Genomic DNA, 13,522 nt, shown 5'->3' with positions numbered 1-13,522 from the left:
TGAGCCCAAGAGGCCAAGGCTGCAGTAAGCCATGATTATGCTACTGTACTCCAGCCTGGGCAACAGAGGGAGACCCTGTCTCAATAAAAAAAAGAGAAAGGAAAGAAAGAAAGAAAGAGAAAGAAAGAAAAAGAAAGAAAGAAAGAAAGAGAGAGAAAGAAAGAGAGGAAGAAAGAGGGAAGGAAGGAAGGAAAGAAGGAAAGAGAGAAAGAGAAAGAGAGAAAAAGAAAGGGAAGGAAGGGAAGGAAGGCAAGGAAGGAAGGAAAGGAGGGAGGGAGGGAGGGAAAGAAGGAAAGAAAGAAAAGAAAGACTTTAAAATCCCTTGTAGCTGTAAGCTTGTGATTTTAGGAAGTTGCAGCCTCAATCCAGGCAACTGTCTGAGGCCATTAATTAGGATGTCACTCATAGACCTTAACGAAACTGCTAGGATGCCAACAGAAATTAGCCACATGATCTCCTGTGGTTGGTAACCTTCCTAAGGCCTTCACAGCTGAGGACAGTGTGGGCACGGCTAACTTCAGACTGAGATTCCAATCCAGTAAGGGGAGAAGAGGAAGATAAATGACTCCAGGAACCTTATGTTCCAGGAAAATTCATTTGCATTTTTAAACTGTAGCTACAAAATGCACACAAATATTGATTCAGTTGGAAACTGGACCCTAGGATGCTATTGTCGGGGAGGTGGGACACTCTCCCTTCTCCGTCAGACCCTCCTATGTAGGGGTCGTCTGGCTACCTAAAAGATACCCCTCAAATCCCACCAAAAAAATGTATGAAAAGGTAAGGAGGAAATGAAGGCTTTGAGGAGCTAAAAAAATGAATTAGGAGTTAGCAAATTCCAGCATGTGTCAAAGGAAAGAGGTCTTCTCTGTAGCAGGGATGGGCGAGGTCAGGGAAGGTTGGAGAACCCAGACTTTGGTTGAGGCAAAGGCTGGCAGTGGTTGGCAACTCAGGAGAGAGTTTGCATAGCATCATCCCCGCTATCAGGCCCAATCCCCAGCTCAGAGCCCACCAGCTTGTGGATGCAGCAGATGGGCAGGGGGCTCGAGCCCTCTCCCTCCCTCCTGGACACAGTCTTGAGGGTGCAGCATGAGTAGAGATAAGCCCCCCTTCTGGCCTCCGGAAGAACAGGTTGTTATTATCTGACTCTGCTAAAGCTGTCTCATTTGTAGCCTAAATAATTCACTCACCAATCTCTCAAGAAGCATTAGGAGAAAAACAAAACCTGACCCGGCCCTCATGCTCAGGTTCCCATTGCACAGAAGGCAGGCCAGGAGGCTGGGAGGCAGTCCCGCACTGCAGAGATGGCCTGCCTTCAAAGGTTCATGGGGTTGGCACCCTTCTGAAAAAAGACCCAGAGTCTGTTTCTGTACAGCTAAGACTTGAGCTATTAATAAGACTAGCTTTTGCATTTTAAAGACATTTTAAAACAAAATAAAACAAAAAACAACAACAACAAAAACAAAGAATATGCAACAGAGACTGTATGTGAACTGCAAAGCTTGAAATATTTACTATCTGGCCTTTTCCAGAAAAAGCTTGCCAATCCCTTAATCCATCCCCACCCTCCATCCTCCAACCTTAAAGGAGGCAATGATGATCTTTGATCAACTCCCTGACTACCCTACCCCATGAGCCCACCATTTGCAGAGATTCTGAGTTATGAATTCTGGTATTTACAGTCTAGTAAGAAGCTGGCACCATTGTTCACCCCATTGCCAAAAACAAGAAAATAAACTGGAGTAGGGCGAGAAAGGGGGAATATCAGTCTTGGTTCTACTGTGCGGGGAGGAAGGGAGAAGCTGAGACTCAGCCACAAACTATAATCTGATTTGTTTCTCTGAGGCTCAGAATTCAGCATTGTCCAGGTTGGTCTCTACTGACACTCCCCTCCCTAGGGCCTTGGTGATCTCAATGCCCACAGTCTCAGAGGCTGCAATTCTCTTACTGATGAGATATCTAAGTAGCCCATGCCTCTGAGGCCCTGAAGCCTGTGTATCATCCCTGAGCCATTTAGAGTGTCAGCCTGACTGCACTGACCTTTAATTCTAAACAGAGGTTCTAGCCTTTCACCCCTGCTGCCCGGCAGGGCCCTTTGAAAAGGGAAGACTCTAACCAGTTCTACGTCCCACCTAGAATCTCTCCTGGAGCCAGAGTCTTTAAGAATTATAGCCCAAAGACCCCAGAAGAGATGGGTCAGAGTGGCAATGGAGATGCCAGCTGAGCCCCAGCTGTAACTGGGTTGAGTGACCTCTGGGTGTCATAAGACCTGCTTGAAATTTTGGAGGATGAGAGTAGAGTGGAAACCAGATGGTCCCACATCCCTATGTGTGGATATTCTGGGTTATTTCAGACAGGAGAACAGTGACCTTAGTAAAAGTCCCTGCTCTAGCATCTCCCAAGAAAAATGTTGCTGCTGTCTAGCCTGTACTTTGCTGGTTCCAGTAACTTGAGATAAAATTAACACGGGAGGCCTATGTTGGAATCCTATTATTCAGGCTAGTGGAAAATCATCAGTCTTAGAGGTTTGGGAGCCCAGGCTATGAGATCTTGGGCAAACTGCCTCACCTCTCTGGGGCTGTTTCCTCATCTGTTAAAATAAGCAAACAAACAAACAAAAAACCTGAGGTGCTTGGATGGAGGTGATTTGAAAGTCCTGTCCATCCCATACCCAATGAATGGCCCAAACCAGGCCATACCTGTGCCGAAGATTTGCTGGGAAGTTATTTGGCTTTATTTTTACTTTCCTTCCCCAAGTCAATCCAATCCCATCCAAATGAGATACCGCTGGTCTGGGATAAGGGGAGAATGTTTTCCTGCAACATGTTAGCAGCTTGCTGGGGATTCAGAACTGATGCGAAAGAGGGAGGTGGTGGGTGCTGAATGTGACCTCCTGTCTCTATGCCCTGTGGCCACGGGGTATCTGAAGAACTGTGGGAATCTCGTTCCCAAACCTCCATCATGCCATAGCATGTGGCCCAGAAGCCACGGTCTGGTATCAAGTACTTTAACCTAAATTATCTAAATTGTCTGTCATCAACTCTCCAATTCAACTGGACATTCCTTAAGGGTAGGAATTGTGTGTTGACCTTCGTGTCTCCAGAGAAGCCCAGCTCCACACCAGGTATGTGGTTGCAGATCCATCCATATCTGCTGAGCGGCTTAACTGAAATGCCCCAGAAAGACTGATGCTGCATTTGGCATGAGGCATGTAAGTGAATCCCCATCTTTCCTGGCTGATGACTGGATACCAATCTTCAGTCCATGGCTCAATCAAGCCTTTCTTGTCCAGGCCGTGACCCCCAAGAGCTATCGTGTGACCTGGTGAAGAAGCGATAGGGTAAGGTTAGAGAAGCGAATGCCTATTCCATTCCAGCATGCCAGAGACTACCCAGAATATGCAGGTCACTTAGAGTCCACTGCTGCCGATCCTCTCACCCTAAAGCAGGCCGGACTGGGAAAGCATGGCCTGGTGACCCACGCAAACATACATCACACAAGCCTCCCCACTGTTTGCTTCAGAGTAGCTACCCAAATTGCAAGCACTTCCTTACAGGCTCCAAACCCACACCTATAACATGGTGACAAATGTCACAAGCTCTGTAGTGGGTCTCATTCTCTTCTGATGTTAAATATACTCAGAATGGCTGTCCCTCATCCCTGCCTACAGACAGAAAGAAGATGCTCTACTTTAGAGCCAGTCAAACTTTTTCTTGCTGTAGCTCCTTTTGTTCTGTGCTCTGTGAAAACGGTTGCTGTCTTCAGAAGCTGAAAGTTGTCTTTTTTTTTTTTTTTTTTTTTGAGAAGGAGTCTCACTCTGTCGCCCAGGCTGGAGTGCAGTGGCATGATCTCTGCTTACCACAACCTCTGCCTCCCAGGTTCGAGTGATTCTCCTGCCTCAGCCTCCCAAGTAGCTGGGATTACAGGCACGTGCCACCATGCCCAGCTAATTTTTGTATTTTTAGTAGAGACGGGGGTTTCACCATGTTGGCCAGGTTGGTCTTGAACTCCTGACTTCTTGATTCACCCACCTTAGCCTCCCAAAGTGCTGGGATTACAGGCGTGAGCCACTGCACCCGGCCCTCCTTCTCTATTTTCTTCTGTGTTTGCTTGTTTGCTGCATGTGGTGGCAGGGAGGGAAAGCCAAAGGCAGAGCCCTGGCTTGCTCCGTAGTGTCACTCTTCTGTACCAATGGTGATGACAGAGCAATGCAGCTGATTAACCATGACACACATGGAGCTGCTAACGAGTTTGATAAAAATTTAATTACCCCTTGTTCTGTGGGGCAGGCAGCAAACCATGAAAGTAATAATCCTCTTGGGTGCTGTGAGAGTAGACAGAGAAATCTGACTAGAGGAGGGTAGGTATGAACTGTAGGGAGTCAACAACAGTGGGAATGGGGTGGAGGTGGGAGACGGTCATGGCAGAGGTGAGTGGCAGAGTGGCTACTGTACCTGGAGTTCAGGTAGAAGTAGCAATTCCTCCCTCAATTATCTAGAAAATTTTTCCCATTCTCTATTATGCTTTTATAGGCCTGATATTTTCTGGAGGCAAACTAATTCCAGGCAGAGTAGAGGAAACCAGAGTATATGCACATCAAGAATCTTCCCAGCACACACTGGATTTCAAGTCCTGACCCCCCTAACTCCAGTCCCAGTGAGAACAGACCTAGGAGGACTGTCTGTGAATTTCATGGTTCACGATCTCACCTTGGGACACTGACATCCTAGACCTCCAAGGCTCCTGTGCCCCCTTTTCTGCCCCTGGTAGAGGGGGAAGGGGAGGGTGGGATGAGGTGCCCACCCAGGGTACCTTGGTGGTTTTCACTTTGTGTCCACTGCTGCAGCTCCATCCCGACAGGTCCGGGAGCACCTTACACTCCTCCCCCGGCAGGCAGGGCTCCATCTGACACCACCATCTCTGCAGGACGATGGAGGCTGTGGGAGCAGGAGGCGGAGTGCAGCTCTAGGGTCTCTATGAGCACAGTGGGCAGCCAAGAGCAGGTCTGCGAATGAGGTGCACTTTTCCACACACCCCTGGCCTTGAGGCATGCATTTCCCTCGTCTTTCCCCTACTCCAGGCTGCCTAGAGAGGCAGTACTCAGGCTGAGGCCTGGGGACATAACCCCCAACTTTAATCCCACCGATCCCTGAATCTCCCCAGACAGTGAGGGGCGAAGGCAGGCAAAAGTGTCTCTAAGGTGACCATGTCACTAGCATAGATGCACAACCAGTATACTCCCTCTGTGGTGTGTGAGCAAGGGTGTGAGTCGTCTGGAGGGGTCTACAGACCAGGAGTGCATAGCTGGCATAGCTGGTATGCGCATGACACAGTGGGCACGTGTATGGGGTGCCAAATGAGTGTGAGCGTATGAGTGTGGGTATGAAGGATCACATATGTCCACACAGGAAAGTGTGAGAGGAGGGCTGAGAAGGAGAGGAGGGTACGCGGAGGTGGCCAGGGAAAGGAGCAGCAGGGGAAGGAGCTGGAGGAAGTGTGTGGAGAGAGGAGTGGGGCTGTGTGAGGGAACGCGCCTGTGTGTGCACCAGGCAGAGGGCACGCGAGTGTGGGAGGCTGCGCGCATAACGAGAGTTTTTCTCATCTATGACACAGGGATGGCCACATCTGCCCTCTTCTCCCAGAGGGGGCCCCACCATTTGAGACTAATCATGAAAGCCCTGAGACGGGTATGAAATTGTATCCCCAGCAGATGGCGAGGCCTGAACAGGCCTCCTTATGGCTCGGCTCAGGGCCCTGCCCGGGTCCTGGCCTCTCACTCACCGTCCACGCAGGAGGGCTTTGCCCGCGTGGTGCCGGCCACCTGGCCAGAAAAACAGGAGCATTTCACCGTCTGGGAGCGCTCCTCGATGCGGTTTCGGTTGCAGCAGCGGTGAGCCGCAATCACCTCGCAGGTGCCCTGCTGCACAAGCACTGAGCGGAGCCGCCCAGGATCAGACGCCCAACACGCCCGACCCGCTCCCTCCCGCCACCCGGGCTGGCCTCCAGCCCCTCTTTCCTGCTTCAAGGAGGGCTATGGAAGAATGGAAGAGATGGCCAGTGGCGGGGGAGGAGGAAGTGGATGAAATCTTCCGGCCGCTTCACAGAGCTCCTACTCTTCCTCCCTCCCCCGTGAGACCGTGCTCTTCACCCTTTGGCAGAGCACGGCCCCTGGGCAGAAGACAGAGAGTCCCGCACCAGCCCCGCCTCCCCAGCTTCCTCAGGGTGAGGGCAAGGGCCCCAGGGCTTACAATGCGTGGGGAGGATCATCCGCTTACACAGGCTTTAGCCATCCCAGAAGGAAAACCACAGAATTAGGCCAGGAGGCTAGAGTTAAGCCCCCGCCCGAGGGCCTCTCTCACTACAGAACACCTTCCAGCCTGGAAGGAGAGGTGAGCAAAGGGTCTGCCCAGACCTTCTCTGGGGCAGGACAGCAGGGATGGGCAGAGTTCCCTGGGTAAAGAGCAGAGGAGGAACCGGAACCCCTAGAATCTCTGGATTTTACTCTGCCTCGGAGACCTGCCTGCTATGGAATACGGTGGAGTGGTGTCCAGCTCCCCAGGTGTTCTGGGAAACTCCCTCCCTGGGCCCTGCCACCTCCTCCAAACCTGTAGCAGTGGGAGGCTGCAAGGCAGCCAAGGTCAGGTGGGTCCACAGCCAGGTCAGGCACAGTGCCAGCAGCCAGCCGCCTGTGCTCCAGTTCCGCGCAGCCCTCTCACTCATCCTGTGGAGAGAAGCACACATTCTGCTCAGCTCCAGGCAGAAGCTCCCCTGTGCCCAGCCTGGGCACCTTCTCTGTGCCACACACTCTAGGAGGCACAAAGATGGGGAGGAGGCACACCTTGTCCCCAGGCATCTTTCAACCTGGCACAGAGTCATGCAGGCAGTAATGAGTGCTACAGGAAGAAAAGGAGAGACTTTGGAGGAGACGACATTTAAGAGGCATCTTGGAGGATGAACTAGATATGGGCCCATGGAGGGCTGTGACATGGGAGGGACAACAATGCTGACTCCTACTCTTTGAGTGCTTGGTTCCAGCACTTCACATGCACACTCTTGAATTCTTCACAACTGTCCTACAAAGTAAGATTATTATTACCTGTTTTACAGGTGAGTAAACCAAAGCTCAAAAAGCTGGGACATAACCTAAACAACCATCAGTAAAAGACTGGCTGAATACATCATAAAGAGTCTGTACAAATGCAGTCTCATCCAGATAGCTGTAAAAAACCAATGGGGAAATGCTTTATGTCCTGACACATGCAATGATCTCCAGTGATAATCCACTGTTAAGGGGGGAAAAAAAAGCAAAGTGTAGAATGGTGTGTATACAATGTGTATAAGGCAGGCCAGGAGTGTGGTGGTTCATGCCTCTAATTCCAGCACTTTGGGAGGCCAAGGCAGGAGGATCACTTGAGGCCAGAAGTTCGAGACCAGCCTAGGCAACATAGCAAGACCCCCATCTCTACAAAAAATTAAAAAATTAGTCAGGCATGGTGGTGCACACCTGTCGTCCCGGCTACTCCAGAGGCTGAAGTGAGAGGACTGCTTGAGCCCAGGAGTTTGAGGCTGCAGTGATCTATGTCTGAGATACTGCAATCCAGCCTGGGCAACAGAGTGAGACCCCAGCTCAAAATTAAATATAATAAAATGTGTATAAAGGAAGGATTATCTATATTGCTCAGATATGCATAAACTAGCTTTGAAAAATGTATTTTAAAACTAGTGGCCGGGCACGGTGGCTCAAGCCTGTAATCCCAGCACTTTGGGAGGCCGAGACGGGCGGATCACGAGGTCAGGAGATCGAGACTATCCTGGCTAATACGGTGAAACCCCGTCTCTACTAAAAAATACAAAAAAACTAGCCCGGCGAGGTGACGGGCGCCTGTAGTCCCAGCTACTCGGGAGGCTGAGGCAGGAGAATGGCGTAAACCTGGGAGGCGGAGCTTGCAGTGAGCTGAGATCCGGCCACTGCACTCCAGCCTGGGCGACAGAGCGAGACTCCGTCTCAAGAAAAAAAAAAAAAAAAACTAGTAATATTGTTTGCCATCAAAAAGGGAAACTGGTTGGCTGGGAGATGGAGGTAGAAGAGAGGCATTTTTCTCCTGATTTATTTCTTGCTTTTTGAGCTTCCAACCACGAGAATGCAGTAGCACTTCAATTTAAACAGAATTTAAATTTAAAAAGGAAGAGATGAAACCAAGGCTAATAGAAGTTAAATGACTTGCCCAAGGCCAGGCAGCATGTGGGTGGAAGAGTCCAGAGCCTAGAAGCCTGCCCTCTGCCCACTGTACCACCTTGCCTCTGCTCTCTTCCCCTTTCCTTTTCCTCTTTCATCGTTGATGGTTTGGGCCTCCCAAAGCTACCCCGAAGGGCAGGCTGGAAATGGAGGGAATCCTAAGGAAGCAAGAGGCACAGAGTTGCTAGGAGCTGCCCAGTCATAGAAGGGGGTGGGAGCAGTACCAGGAGGCAGCAAGGCCACAAGCTCAGGGGTGGGCCTGGAGCACTACTGGGCCCCCACAAGTGCCAGTGCAGCTTTGGGAATACCAGAGGCCAAACCAACTGCCAAGACCCAGTTGCTCGATGGATAGGGTACTTGATCTCTGTCCACCCCCGCTACTCCCCATCTTCAATGTCTCCTCACTCACCTTTTTGGGGATCTTTCAGTTTCTGTCTGTTCATCTGCTGGCCTCAGACTCACTCCACCTGGACAAGTAGGAAAGATTCTTAGGGGGTTGCAAAGGATAGAGGGAGCCCATGGCTCTGCAGGGGGTGAAGGAGAACCTGGGAGAGGGCAAGGGGGTGGGCTGGGCACTGAAGTTCAGCCCAATTCTGAAGCTGTTCTCAGGTGCCAGGGCAGGGACAGTCTCTTCTAGCCTGGGAATCTGGAGGGGACCTTGCAGACTCTGGGATCACACAGGGTGGTGAACCTGAGAAGGGTGGCCTGAGGGAGTTTCTCTATTCCAAGAGTGAAGCAGGGTGATGGTAGGAAGGGGTCTAAGAATCACGGCTGTCATCTCTCTGGCCTTGGGAGGGAGCTGAGGGTCAAGGAAGGAGCAGAACCTGACAGATTCCTGCTGGAAGAGGCACGTGGGAAAGAGTCCTGAGGCCCTGATCCTCTCTGCTTCCACCTCCTACCCACTATGGCCCCTGCTTCCTGGACTCACATAGAGCTGGCTTGGCTTAGCCATCCTCGCCCCCATTCCCACTCCAGGGGACTAGAATGGGGACACTTCAGGTCCCTGAGCCTTTGAAGGCCACAGCCTCCAATAGCTTTCCATGTCTCCCTAAGAACCTCTCTTCCCTCACCACTCTAAAGGGAGGCAGAACTGAAACATATAGGATGGTGGGGTCCCATAAGGACAGAGACCCCTGAGTCCTAGCTCCCAGGAGTGAGAGCATAAGGGGGATCTGGAGGAAGACAGAGGAAGAGGTGCCAACTCCCAGGGGATGGGTGTGCTCCGTGGGCTGAGCTTTCCACCCTTCTAGATGTGCCTCTTTTCTGAGTAGGCATCTCTTCTCCCTGCCCTCTAGGAACCCTCCTTTTGACCATCACAAATGCAGCTTTGTCTTCTCTCAGGTGATCCTATTTCCCTCTGAGCTGCAACATCCTCCAGTCCAACTCAGGCATCTCTCCTAGGAACCCCAAGGCCCAAAAGACCTCAGTGGGGTGGGCAGCAGAGGGGTGGGGGGTGTTCATTTGGGCTCTCATCCCTGGCATTCTATTCCCTCCCTCCACCCCGGAAACAGCTGGACATAGAAGCTTCTGGGATTTGTTTTTCGACTTCTATGCTCCTGCCTCAGTTTCCTAGCCTATTTTTCCTAAACCCCAATCCAGGGGTTTAGTGAGGCTGAGTTAACAGCCTGCATTATAAGGGTTTGAGGATGTGAACCACAAGAACCTTCAACCTTTCTTCACCTTCTCTCCCCACAAACCCCCCTAACGCCTACTCATTCCTCCACATTCTGAGCCCCACACCTGGGACCTACCTGGTCCACGGTGGTGCCCACTGGTTCGACCTGCTGGCCTGAAGTCTTCCTTGCCCCTGAGCCAGGGACCAACACTCCCAAAGACAGACTTTGGGAGGGAGCGGCCAGCTTGGGTGCTGTCTAGTCTGGAGCCCCGTCCCCTTCACCAAGTTGCTGCGCCCCAGGACAGCGGGGTTCTGGTCAGGCAGGTTGGCATCATCCGCAGGGCGGGCCCGGCTCTGGGCACAGGGGAGCTCCGGGCCCGGCCCCGCCAGCTCTGCAGAACTCAGCCGGGTTTTTTCCAAGGTTCCTGCCGGCAGGCTGGGGAGCGCGCAGCCGCCGCCGCAACCGCCGCCTCGCCCCGGGCTATCCCCGCTTCTCCAGCCCGGCGTGGGCGCCGCCGCCTCCTTCGGGACAGCGCCAGGCGCTCGGCTGAGCGGATGGGCACAGCCGGGACGCAGCGGCCCCTGGCGGCCGAGGGCAAGAGGAAGGGAGAGAGGACATCCGGCCCCCGCAAGTTCAGTGCGGTTGGACACCTCCCTGGTGCAGGCCAGGCAACTCAGAGGAGGTCCCTCAAAACCCTCAAGGTCTCGTGGCCCTCAGTGCCCTGGCTCAGGGGAGCTGGAGGTGCTGGGGGAAAAGGAGCTGGGAGTGACGAGTGATTGACTATACCCTCAGGGTTTTTGAGCTTTGAAGATTGCAGAACTGCATTGTCCAAGACTGTAGCCACTAGTGGCATATTGATATTTAAATTTAAATCTAAATTAATTAAATAAAACTCAAAATTCAGTTCCTCATTAGCATGCACCATATTTCAAATGCTCAATAGCCACACGAAGATAGGGACTGCTGTATTGGACAGAGCAGATGTAGAACATTCCCGTCAGTGTGCAAAGTTCTGTTCGACAGGGATCTATTCTGGATGCGAAAGTATTAGACAAATGAGAGGGAGTAGTGAATATCTCTTCCTCTCCCAGGAGTGGTGCTCTCAGGGGCTGGGAGGGCTAGAGGAAGTATAAGGGCGTGGGCATTAGGCAGGAGGATAGTAGTAGGCTATGAATGGTCCCTATGGATGCCACTAACGTGGCCTGAGATACCAACATGGGAACTAAACTCTGAGACCTAGTCCAGTCCCCCTCCTTGGCTCAAGCTTCACGCTCCCCCGGCAGGGCCAGTCACTGAGCAGAGTCTCGCTCTTCACAGAGAAAAACATCCCACAAGTCTGCTTCTTTTTTTTTTTTTTTTTTTTTTGAGACGGAGTCTCGCTCTGTCGCCCAGGCTGGAGTGCAGTGGCCGGATCTCAGCTCACTGCAAGCTCCGCCTCCCGGGTTCACGCCATTCTCCCGCCTCAGCCTCCCGAGTAGCTGGGACCACAGGCGCCCGCCACCTCGCCCGGCTAATTTTTTGTATTTTTTAGTAGAGACGGGGTTTCACCGTGTTAGCCAGCATGGTCTCGATCTCCTGACCTCGTGATCCGCCCATCTCGGCCTCCCAAAGTGCTGGGATTACAGGCTTGAGCCACCGCGCCCGGCCACAAGTCTGCTTCTTCGTACCCCACCCCCTTTTCCCTCTCACTTTCCGCTGCCTCAGGGATGAGTAGAGGTGATGACCTCACCAGGTTCTGGGACAGTCTGAGGATGGATGGAGGAGGCATAATGATGTCAGAAATAGGAGGTGAGAGGTTCAGAGAGAGGGGAGCCTTAGGATGAGGCCATGGCTGGGGGCTGTTCTGGAGCTGCAGGGAGCTGTCATCCCCTGCTGGTCGTCTGGTGCTGGGGCTGGGGGGGTCTCTGGGCTTACCTCTGCGGACCTCTTGCAGACACACCATGGTGCTAGAAAGGGCAGGGAATAGGAAGCTGGGTGACACCAAGAAGCGGTAAGTAAACTGTCCCAGAAACACTGAATAATAAAAAACAACCAGGAGTTATATTTGTTTCTTCAGTTGCTGGCTTGCTGCTGCTGTTATTTATCTGAGAATTGGTTTCAGTTTTTCTCAAATAGCAGGGGAAAACCTATAGAAGCAGGTTGTCCTTTGTCCCTGTCTTCCTTTGCTGCTCTGTTTGCCTTGGGGTCTGTTTTTTGGTTTTTTTTCTCTCCTGTGACTTCTTTTCCTCTGGCTGTCTGCCCAAAGCTCAGGTGCAACATAGCAGGCACAGTAAGTCTACCAACCTGAATGACCACTGTGGGATCTTTATTTGGAAGATGCCAAGAAAGTCATCCCTTCTGGGGACACAGTTTAGCCTGGGGAACAGAGTGGGATGTGGTCAGGAAACACATGGCCGACAGATCCCAGAAAAGTTCCAGCTGTGAACTGGGTGTAGTAGTCCCTGATGGCTACCTCCAACTTGCACGATGGCCACAAAAGCCTTGTCCCCATTTGAGATGTGTGGGTGGGTGGTGTCTGTGGATACCCAGTGATCAACTTTCTGATAGGAGATTTAGAGACAGAGCTCTTGTGGCATCAGGTCAGTATCACCCTCTCCTAGAGGGGAGAAATTAGGAAGAACAGGCAGCCAACCAGTCGCTGGGCTCGGTCCTGGTCTTCCAGCGAGTGGGCTTTTACTCGTCATAGACAAAGGCTTAGCCTGGCCTCTGTCTCCCCCTGGCGGCAGACATAGAACTTGCTTAGCATTCCCGGACAGCTCTCAGCCCTGGCCCTAAGAGAAGGATGGGAGGGGAGGAACCCCCACTCCTCTCTCTGCCATTGATCTCTTTTCTAGCCCTTCCTCCCTGATCCGGAGAACTAAGCTTGGTTCTTAAGACAGAGCAGGTTTGAATGGCAGGAGGCAGACACAGGTGTGAATCTTTCACTGACTGTGTGACCTCTTGGGGCAAGTCACGGTAAAATGACAAGAAGCGTCCGGTCCTGCCTCATCCATGAAACTGATAGAAAAAAACCCACCTTGAAGAATTGGTGTGCAGGATAAATAACCTAATAATGTATGGAACGTGCTTTATAAATAGCCTAGTAGGCAGTACGTCTTCAACAAATAGTATTTGTTATGTTGTTTTTATCCTATTAATAGCTAGTCCTGCTGTGATCAGGGAAGGTCTACATTGTGGGAAAGACCTGGGTTCTGAGAGAGAAAGGAGGGTGGGAGTGGCACCCTCTAGAGGGATCTAGAGGTGGTCTTCATGGGGAACAGCGCATCAGGAGCCCAGGAATCTACCCCGGCTCCTGATTCCGGGGTGGTTGGCTGCAGCCTGGTCATTATCCCCGCACCCCCACCCGGTACCAGCTTGCCCGCTCTCGCTCCAGCAGCCCCATCCAGAGGTGGTGTCACACCTGGCGCCTCATACCAGCGGCTCCGAAGCTCCTGTTTTGCTCTGAGGTCATTAGCTCCATGGCTCTCTGGGCAGGCTGGCCACACCGAACCAAGAGCGAGGAGACCGCACCCCCTTGTCCCTCAGCCCCTGTCACAATGGAGACGTTCTAGCTGATGTCTAATCTAGCGAACGGCTGAAATAAGGTTTCCTTCTCTCCGCCCCCTTCCCACAGCAACAGAACCTACCCCTAAGAAACGGAGGCGGGGCCAAGCCGAAATGGGGAGGGGCA

The 13,522-nt window shown here is 52.1% G+C and overlaps 1 protein-coding gene across 5 annotated transcripts; it reads right to left on the bottom strand.

Moving 5' to 3' along the window:
• Positions 1-1,489: 1,489 nt before the first annotated feature.
• On the bottom strand, positions 1,490-13,471 carry TAFA3 (TAFA chemokine like family member 3). 5 transcript variants are annotated; one of them, XM_003892404.5, is made up of 7 exons: positions 13,253-13,471; positions 11,767-11,798; positions 8,646-8,703; positions 6,606-6,721; positions 5,782-5,931; positions 4,813-4,937; positions 1,490-3,321 (listed from the first exon to the last, which is right to left on the bottom strand). In XM_003892404.5, exons 2-7 carry the CDS (start codon positions 11,792-11,794, stop codon positions 3,310-3,312), a joined length of 489 nt encoding a protein of 162 aa, XP_003892453.2. In that variant the 5' UTR covers positions 11,795-11,798; positions 13,253-13,471; the 3' UTR covers positions 1,490-3,309. The 5 variants fall into 5 exon arrangements, 4 of the variants coding, with proteins under 4 accessions (XP_003892453.2, XP_021777955.1, XP_021777965.1 ...); XM_021922263.2 differs by having other exon boundaries at positions 11,767-11,865; positions 13,267-13,471; XM_021922273.2 differs by lacking the exon at positions 11,767-11,798.
• Positions 13,472-13,522: the final 51 nt, after the last annotated feature.

The sequence above is a fragment of the Papio anubis genome, chromosome 1 (assembly GCF_008728515.1).
Source record: "Papio anubis isolate 15944 chromosome 1, Panubis1.0, whole genome shotgun sequence".
Classification (NCBI taxonomy): domain Eukaryota; kingdom Metazoa; phylum Chordata; class Mammalia; order Primates; family Cercopithecidae; genus Papio; species Papio anubis.
This window is presented reverse-complemented; position numbering and strand designations above follow the sequence as displayed.

Coding starts and splice junctions, on each gene's coding strand:
- TAFA3 (XM_021922263.2), bottom strand. CDS start 13,312: ATGGAGCTAATGACCTCAGAGCAAAACAGGAGCTTCGGAGCCGCTG. Junction 6,722..8,645: donor ACTGAAAGATCCCCAAAAAG/GTGAGTGAGGAG, acceptor TTCTCTCCACAG/GATGAGTGAGAGGGCTGCGC. Junction 5,932..6,605: donor GCAGCCTCCCACTGCTACAG/GTTTGGAGGAGG, acceptor GGCTCCGCTCAG/TGCTTGTGCAGCAGGGCACC.